This window comes from Chinchilla lanigera, unplaced genomic scaffold (genome assembly GCF_000276665.1).
Source record: "Chinchilla lanigera isolate Chin_1 unplaced genomic scaffold, ChiLan1.0 scaffold00050, whole genome shotgun sequence".
Taxonomy (NCBI): domain Eukaryota; kingdom Metazoa; phylum Chordata; class Mammalia; order Rodentia; family Chinchillidae; genus Chinchilla; species Chinchilla lanigera.
The window spans coordinates 12,243,784-12,252,550 of record NW_004955451.1 but is presented as its reverse complement, the minus strand read 5'-3'; the positions used below and the strand labels follow the sequence as shown (position 1 = coordinate 12,252,550).

The following is an 8,767-nucleotide window of genomic DNA, read 5'->3' as shown; positions in this document are numbered from 1 at the left end:
TTTTTTTTTTTTTTTGAGACAGGGTCTCAGCATGTAGTTCAGGCTGGCTTTGAACTAAGTAGCCCAGGTTGGCCTTGACTTCATGGCGATCCTCCTGCCTCAGCCTCCCTGTGTGCTGGGACTATAGACATGTGCCACCACACCTGGCCTTCTAGTAGCTCCTGACTAGGGTCCCCTATCCAGCCTCAGCCCCCACCCTGTGGCGCCCCCTCCTGCATTCACGCCGACCCCCTCCCACATTCTGCCATGGCAGAAACGGACCCCAGGTCCCCAGAAACGGACCCCCAGCCCCAGCTACGCGAAATGGCTTTTTCCTTCAGGGTGTTGTAGGCTGTGTGTGTTTGTGTGTGTGTGGCATTGGGGACTGAACCCAGGGCCTCTGCACCCAGCTACAACCTCAGGCCTTTTTATTTTTTATTTTGATGAAGGGTCTCACTAAATTGCCCAGGTAAGACTTGAGATCTTCCTGCCTCAGCCTCCCAGAGAAAGCGGGCATTACAGGTGAGCACCACCAGGCCCAGCTTTGTGGGCTCTTCATCCCCTGCTGCCGTGGTGTGCTCAGCCACAGACTCTCCTGGGGCGTCCCTGGGTGGGTGCCTGTGGGCGCACAGGTGGGAAGGAAGGAAGACTGGGCCGTGGCCCCGTCGAGAAGACTCTCACTGCGCTCTGCAGCCCTTTGACTCCTGCTGTGCCTCTGAGAGCCATGGGCGCTGGGTCCCGGCACCCCAGGACGTTGGCCCGGAGCAGGACGCAGCCCGCGGCATCAGCTCAGCCTGCAGCCGCCCTTCTCCTTGAAGGGGTTGCTGTCCTCCGGGACGCCTCTGAGCAGCGGGTCACTCCCTGCCTGGGCCTCCACGTAGTCCTTGATCTCCTTCCCCGTCTTGGAGATCTGCGAGGGCGGAGAGGGCTCAGCCTCGCCCTTGTCCGGCACCCAGGGTCTGTCAGTCCCGGGCAGGTGGAAGCCAGGCAGAGGCCGAGCAGAGCAGGGCAGAGGGACAAGGCCAGGGGACAGGGAGGGAGGGAGGCGATCCCGACCTGATGCTCACACTTGACCCCGCTCCTTGGCTGTTTTTTGAGACAGGGTCTCACTATATGGCCCAGGCTGGCTTCAAAGTCAGTGTGATCCTCCTGCCTCAGCCTCCCGAGTGGATGATGGGTGTGAGTCACCCCTGCACCCACCGCCTGCTCCTAGCCACCCTGGAAAAGCCCCTCCGTCCTTCCACCCTTGAATCCCAGCTCCCGGACAGGAAGGGAGGAGGGAGTCGCCATCAGCCGGCGGGGGCAGGCGACTCACCGGGGCCCTCGGGGTCGTCACCTCCCTCTTCAGCTGCTCCACCTCCATCCGCAGCAGCTCCTTTTCGCTGAGGTCCTGGGCCATGGTGGCCTGGAGACACCTGGGCGGAGAGGGGCGGGTGGTGTCAGCTCCCCAGCCCCACCAAACCCTAGCTGGGCTTCACTCTGCTCCCACCAGAGGTGTAGGCTTGGGGGACAGGACAAGCCCAGGCAGAAAGACAAGGCACAGTTTTTGCCCTCCGTCAGGCATGATGGAGCGCATCTCTCATCCCAGCACTCGTGAGGCTGAGGCGGGAGGATCCTGTAAGTTTGAGGGCAGGCTACACAGTGAACTTAAGACCAGCCTGGACTGCAGAGGGAGACTCTGCCTCAAAACAAAACAAGATTTTTGCCCTGGGATAAGGGCTCATTGAAGGAGGAATCAGGACAGAAAAAAGCAATTTCTTTCACTGAGAAAGATTTGGAAACAAAGTTATTATTCCACGGATGGCTCAGGTCACTGTTCTCTTTGTGGTCCCCAGCAGTAAACTCAGGAGAAGAGCAGGGCTTCCGAGCTACCAGACACCAGCTCTGACCCAGCTCAGTGGCTTCCTTGCCGGGTGACCAGCATTCGCAATTTCTGAGACATCAGAAGAGACACCCCCAGTCTCAATTTCTCCATCAGCAAAATGGGTATAAAATACTGGTAATACCCACTTCACATGATTATTGTTCTAAGCAGATGATGCACAAAAACTCTTCAACATACTGCCTAGAACAAAATACACATAATTCTGCTTATTATTACTGATAATAATATTGTTATTAGTCCAGGCATGATGGTATATGCCTGTAATCCTAGCACTCAGGGAGGCTGAGGCAGGAGGATCTCAAATTCAAACTCAGCCTGGGCAACTTAGTACCTTAGTGAGAACTTGTCTCAAAATAAAAAATAGAAAAAGCTGGGGATGGACCTCAAAGAGAAGGTCTGGGTTCAAGCCCCAGTCAGTACCACAATATACAGCCTCTATGGTCACTGCAGGGTACGGGAAGGCCTGGCGCCTCACCTCTGCAACACGTGCCCCAGGCCCCAGCCCCGAGCAACCTCAGCCCCTCACCTGCTGGGACGAGCACGCTGGCCGCGGTCCCCGTGACCTCCCAGGATGCAGCCGAGGTGCAGTCTGAGCAGCCGCTCCTCGGGGAGATCTTGGGATAAAGCAGATGGCCTGTGGCGGATTCTGGGCCTAAACCGATCACCGGCTCAAGGCTCTAAGCTGGGCCCCGCCTGAGCTGCCAGCCCTGAGGCCTCCTGAGCCGCAGAGGGACGTTGCCCTCTGCCCGCAGACACGGCAGGGAACCGAGGTGCCTGGGTGCGTCCTCAGCTTTGTCCTCACGCGCTGTCCAGCACCCCGCTCCTCTAGGACCTCCCAGCCCACACGCTCCCTGCCTGCCTGTCCCCCACTCTTTTTTGTCTGGAGACAGCATCAAGCTGTGTAGCCCAGGCTGGCCTCAAAGTCAAGGTGATCCTCCTGCCTCAGCCTCTGGAGTGCTGGGATCACAAGTGCGGGTCACCCTTGTCTGAACAGCTGGTCTCTCTTGGGCCCTCCACGACCTGGGGACCTGAGCCCTGCTCTGGCCCACGCCGCCCTCCCCTGTGTCCCTCGCCACTGCTACCTGAAACCAGCAAGCTCGCCTGGACCTTGAGCCTGCTATTGTCTCAAATGCAAGTCCCCAGTGCTAACCAGAGCCCCTCACACTCGGTCAATTTCTTTCTCAGGGGGCGGGGTAAGTAAAACAGGGTCTCACCTCGGAGTTCTTTCAGGCTGGCCCTGAACTCACTGTGTAGTCCAGGGTGACCTCGAACTCCTGGTGACCCTCCTGCCTCAGCCTCCCAAGTGCTGGGATCACAGGCCTGAGCCACCACTCAGTGGCCGGTTTCATCGTGTCCTGCTTCCATCAGGCCTGGAGCCGGTGCACCAGCCCCCAGCTTCACACCTGACCCCTCCTGGGCTTGACAACCCACCTGAGGGGGCCGCCTGCGCTTCCTGCAGTCTAAGCCGGCAGGAGGCTGGACCTCACTATCCTGCGCACCCTGCTGCCCTCCGAGCCTTGGTGACTCAGCCCGTGCTTCCCAAGGAAGCGCAGCCCGCGCCCTTTCCTCTGCTCTTCCCTGAGTGGAAAATGCACCCCCATGGCCAGCCACCCCCTTCCTCCTCTGTCCCCCCAGTCCCCACCCACCAGTTTCCTCCCCGGCCCGGGAGGCGGCAATCACAGCCGCAGACCTCGGCTTCCTCTGCCGTGGGCCTGGGGTGGGCGGCGCACGCGCACTTCCTCCCGGCCCGGAACACCAGCGTCTGTCTGCCCCAAGGCCCAGCGTTCGAGTCTCCGGAGAGGAAGCCCAGAGCAGCCGCGGCGGAGCCGGAGACACCGGGCCCGCGGCCGGGCCATGGCCGAGCTGCAGCAGCTGCAGGACTTCGAGATCCCCACGGGCCGGGAGGCGCTGCGCGGGAACCACAGCGCCCTGCTGCGGGTCGCCGACTACTGCGAGGACAACTACGTGCAGGTGGGTGGGGGTGCGGCGACACCCGCGCCGGGGGACCCCGAGCCCGGCCTGGCCCTGCAGGACCTCCGGGGACAACGAACGGCAGGTGCTGGTTCTGGGCCTCGGCCCACACGCCACCCCCGCCCCCCGGGCTTCAGCCTCTCCCAGTCCCCAAACGCAGCCGGACCCTGTGTTACCCAGGTGCCCCCGGGCTCCTCGCTCTGCCGGCGCCTGGGAGGTTGGGGACCCTGGTCGGCTCTCGGTGAGACTGTGGACCCCCGACCTGCTGGTGATCTTGCCCCAGACAAGGGAAAGGGTGCCTTGGTATGCAGGGGAGAGTGGAGAAGTCAGAGCAGCTTGGGTTGGAGGGGAGGCCTGACCCGGTGGAGGCTGAGGCAGGAGGATCTCAAGTTCAAGCCCAGCCTGGGCAACCTAGCAACTTAGGTAGACCCAGTCTCAAAATAAAAACGGGCTGGCGGTGTGTGTAGCTCCGCAGAGAGGCAATCCCCAGCACTGCAAAGACATAAGCAACAGAGGGGCTGAGGCAGAGGTCGGGGCGTCCGAGTGACTGCTGACAGCGAGGGTGGAGGTGCTGTGGAGGTGTCTTGCACGTCGTGCGGCTGTGCCCGGACTGAGACAGATTCCCGGTGATGACAGAGGGGCGGGGGTCCGAGTGACAGCAGCTCTGCCCCTGTGCCCGCCGCGTCCTGTGAGACGAGGACCAAGCTTCCTGTTTCACAGTCGGCGCTCTGTGAGAAGTGCTGCGGAGCGAGCGTCGCCAGGGCCTCCCAGCCTGGGCCTCTGCTCACTGGGCCTCTGGCTCCCTCCTTGCCATTTGAGTGACTTTAAGACAGCTTTTTGGCAGGCTGTGCCCTTGCCTTAAACCTGTTACCAGTTGGGCAAAACTTTATTTTTCTTCTTGTTTTGGCTTAGTTTGAGACAGGGTCTCACTATGTAGCCCAGGCTGGCCTTGAACTCAGGGCGATCCTCCTGCCTCAGCCTCCTGAGTGCTGGGATGACAGGCCCCAACCACTGTCAGGAACCGGTGGGACAGGACAAGGCAAACAGGGTGAGCCCGGAGCGCCGTCAGGGCCCACTAGGTTTGCAGAGGGGCGATTTGCATGGCAAACAGATGTGACCCAGACCCTTTTTCTCCGGGCCAGTCCTGGGCCAAGACCAAAGCCTGGGTCAGAAGGGCCCAGGCACCCAGAGCGGACACCACTTCCGCTGGGGGGACAATTCCAAGTCCCAGTCTTGGGGTACTGTCTGGGAGAAGAGGGGGAGCCAAGAAACCCAGTGGGCCCCCAGGGGCCGTTACAGTTGGGCTCTGGGCCAGACTCCTCATCTACTAGAGGACATTCTTGTGCTGGGAGACCTCTGTCCTCCTGGCTAAACATCCGCCTCTGCCTGCTCTAGGCTCTGATGCATATGCTGATGAGATGCAAATGAGCATGTGAATGAGCATCGCTTTGCTGCTGTTGGAAGAGGGCTTCCCAGAAGGCTCGGGCTCAGCAGACAGTGGGGGCAGCCAGGTCTCTCGGCCTTCGGCTTTGATGGTTCGGGAGGCTGAGGCAGGAGGACTGCTATGAGACTGAGACCAGCCTCAGCTAGGTAGGAGACCTTGTCTCAAGTAAATAAAATCAAGAACAGAACTTCTCCGGTCTTCAGTGGCTCCCTGCCTGGCCCCAGCCCCATGGACTGGCAGCATGACCCCGAGCGGTGCCCAGCAGTGTTTGGGCTCCCCTTGGATCTGTTCATCCGCCCACAAATGCCTCGGTATTAGCTATCTGCTGTGAGTTGGGCATAACCTAGGGTAGGATGCAGAATAGAACAGGCTAGCTCTTCAATTGATTCTTCTCAGGTATTGAGGAAGGAGAAACAGATAATAACGAAGTAAACAGCTGGGTGTGCTGGTGCACGCCTGTAATCCCAGTACTCTGGGAAGCTGAGGCAGGAGGATCACAAGTTCAAGCCTAGCCTCAGCAACTCACACATTAAACAAGATCTGGCCTCGAAATTAAAAATAAACAAACAGATCGAAAGAAAGGGCTGGGAATGCAGCTTGGTGCAAAGGTCCTGGGTTCAATCCTCAGTACTGCACAACAAATAAAGAAGTGAATAGTGTTTGATCACACTAAACCGTAGGAAGAAAAAAAGGGAAATGAGATTGTGAGTCAGAAGAGAGCAGGGCAGGGGGTCTTAGGGTGGAGAGGAAGGTGTTTCGGGGAAGCTGAAACCTAGGAATGAGAAGGTTCCAGGAAACGCAGCAAGTGCAAAGGCCCCGAGGCAGGGACAGCCAAGCTGGTCCAGAGCCAGACCCTGGCGTGGCTGGGGTGGGGGAGCAAGCAAGACGGGAGCCACAGGAAGGGGGGCAAAGAGCAGGGAGTCCGACCCAAAGGGCTGTCTGCAGGCTGTAGTTGGGAGCCGGGATTCTATTCTCAGGGCACTGGGAGGCAGTGCTTCCTGCCCTATCTCCTTATCTGAGCTCCCAAACACCAACCTGGGTCTGGGGCGAAACAAGAAGTGAGGTGTTGCTTGGGAGCTTTGAAAGACACAGATGCTTGGGTGTCACCCTTAGGGGGCTCCAGGCTGAAGGTCTGGGGTAGGGGCCTGAGATTGATTTGTGTGTTTTCATTTCCATTTTTGTTTGAGACAGGGTCTCGCTGTGTACCCCAGGTTGGCCTCGGAATCGCAGCGATCCTCCTGCCTCAGCCTCCCCAGTCCTGGGGTCACAGGCGTGTGCCACCACACCCGGCTTCTGGGCTTGTTTTTGAATTGAAGCCGGTGCCCTCCAGCCAGCATGGCATGGGCTTCCTCTTTCCTCCCGACTGCCCCCCACCCCATAGGGCCACGCACTCCCCTAGTCCCCAGGAGGACGGGGAGGTGGTCCCTGTTCCCGCCCCCGCCTTGGCACACTGCAAGGCTGCAGGCGGCTTTCCCGATGTCCTCAGTCCTTCTTACCACGCCATTCTCCAGGAAGCTACCCTCCCTGGACATCTCAGGCTGTCCCCAGATCCCTTCCCACCATTCCCAGAGCCGCCTGGCCCTGTGGGGGGCGCTGGCCTCAGACCAGAGCTGTGTGTGTTTCAGGCCACGGACAAGCGGAAGGCGCTGGAGGAGACCATGGCCTTCGCCACTCAGGCCCTGGCCAGTGTCGCCTACCAGGTGGGGAACCTGGCTGGACACACGCTGCGCATGCTGGACCTGCAAGGCGCAGCCCTGAGGCAGGTGGAGGCCCGGGTGAGCACGCTGGGCCAGGTAAGGGTGTGGGCAGGGTTCCGCCATCAGCCCCACTCACTGCAGCGCAAGTTCCTTCTCAGCCTGGCTGGTGATGTACACCTGTGATCCCAGTGCTCAGGAGGCTGAGGCAGGAGGCTCCTCCCTCAATTCAAGCCCAGCCTGAGCTACACAGAGACCCTGTCTTATACACACCCTATGCTCGGGGTGCTTGCTGGGCAGGTCGCCTCCAGCCCTGCAGGCACTGTCACTGCTTCCAGGGTCCCCGCCCTGTCGCATCCGCCTGCCTCCTTCCTTCCTGGGCCTTGACCCCGGGATGGCCAAGTATTGCACGCCTGGGCCAGGTCCAGCATCGCCTGGACCTCGTGTGGGGTGTGTCTTCCTGTGCCCCTCGGGGCCATGGCTTCTCCCCAGCTTCCAAGCGGAAGTGAATCACTCCTGTTCCCCAGCCAGGCCCCAGTCCTGTCCCTCTCAGCAGGCACGGGACAGTTTTCTCCCCTGGCTCCCACTGGGCAGGAAGAGACTTCCATCTCCTCCGCCAGGAAGCTGCTCTGAGGCCTCGCCCTCCGGCCCCTCCCCACCATGGCCCCATACCCCGCACCCGCTTCCTCCCTGGGAAGCCCCACCGGCCTCACCTGTCGTGCACGCAGATGGTGAACATGCACTTGGAGAAGGTGGCCCGAAGGGAGATCGGCACCTTGGCCACTGTACAGCGCCTGTACCCCGGCCAGAAGGTGGTGGCCCCCGAGAGCCTGCCCCCGCTCGAGCCCTACTGCAGGAGACCGATCAACTTCGGCTGCCTGGATGACATCGGCCACGGGGTCAAGGTAGAGAGGGGTCCTTCTCCCCCCTCACCACCTCAGAACCTTCCTTCCTTCTTATTGAGTCTTTGAGAGAGTGTCTCCCTGTGTGGTCCAGGCTGGCTTCAAACTCACGGCGATCCTCCCGCCTCAGCTTCCCCAGAACTGATATTACAGGCATAGGTGCAAGCAGGTCCACCATCCCCCATGTTCTTGTCCCAGCTGGCAGCCCCTCCCTGCCTTCACTCCCTCAGCCATCACCCAGGTCCCCTGACCTTCCTGTGGCCCCCCCACCCCCGGCCTTCACCCCACGCTCAGCCCATCTGCTGAGGATCCCCTGAGCCCCCTCCCTGCACCCCACCCATGGGTGCGGGGTGGGAAGGGGAAGCGGGAAGGAGGATGTCGGGGTGTGCATGAGAACAGTTCCCAGCTGCATGAGAACGGCGGCTTCCTGTCTGGGGTGAGGTCACCACCCGACGCAGCCACCCGGAGCTGTCTGCTGTCTGTCTGTCTGTCCGTGGGAGGGCAGGGTGCAGACACAAGGGGATGCAGGGGAGCGGGGCTGTCACCGGCACTCGCTCACTCCTGTCCTATTTTGTCAGCTGCCACACTGGATCAGATCTGTGTGCAACCAGGTGTGGTGGGCACACCTGTGATCCCAGCCACTTGGGAGGCTGAGGCAGGAGGATCACAGCCAGCTCAGAGCCGGCCTGGACTGCATTATGAGACCCTGTCTCCCTGAACAATGTTTTCGGATGTCTCTAAATGACCCCTTGACATCCCTGACATCTCAGCCCTCCTCGTGGAGGAACAGCACCGGCTCCTTCAGCCACCATGTTCTTCCTGTTATGTTTTCTGGGGGCTCAGGGGACCGAGGCGTTCGCCAGCGCCCAGCGCTGCGGCCCCACGGGGCTGC

At 60.5% G+C, this 8,767-nt stretch overlaps 2 protein-coding genes across 4 annotated transcripts in view; one reads left to right on the top strand and one right to left on the bottom strand.

Annotated features, from left to right (window-relative positions):
* Positions 1–449: 449 nt before the first annotated feature.
* Gngt2 (guanine nucleotide binding protein (G protein), gamma transducing activity polypeptide 2) lies at positions 450–3,635 on the bottom strand. 3 transcript variants are annotated; one of them, XM_013519114.1, is made up of 4 exons: positions 3,296–3,490; positions 2,391–2,478; positions 1,295–1,394; positions 450–889 (listed from the first exon to the last, which is right to left on the bottom strand). In XM_013519114.1, exons 3-4 carry the CDS (start codon positions 1,376–1,378, stop codon positions 764–766), a joined length of 210 nt encoding a protein of 69 aa, XP_013374568.1. In that variant the 5' UTR covers positions 1,379–1,394; positions 2,391–2,478; positions 3,296–3,490; the 3' UTR covers positions 450–763. The 3 variants fall into 3 exon arrangements, with proteins under 3 accessions (XP_013374568.1, XP_005394276.1, XP_005394277.1); XM_005394219.2 differs by lacking the exon at positions 3,296–3,490 and adding an exon at positions 3,079–3,112; XM_005394220.2 differs by lacking the exon at positions 3,296–3,490 and adding an exon at positions 3,511–3,635 and having other exon boundaries at positions 458–889.
* A 58-nt stretch (positions 3,636–3,693) lies between these two features.
* The window catches only part of Abi3 (ABI family, member 3), a 7,774-nt gene continuing 2,700 nt past the window's right edge, over positions 3,694–8,767 (top strand). The window contains exons 1-3 of the mRNA XM_013519066.1: positions 3,694–3,835; positions 6,905–7,072; positions 7,702–7,939. Coding sequence (XP_013374520.1) covers positions 3,719–3,835; positions 6,905–7,072; positions 7,702–7,939 — 523 coding nt within the window. The 5' untranslated portion in view covers positions 3,694–3,718. The remainder of the gene's footprint in view (positions 3,836–6,904; positions 7,073–7,701; positions 7,940–8,767) is intronic.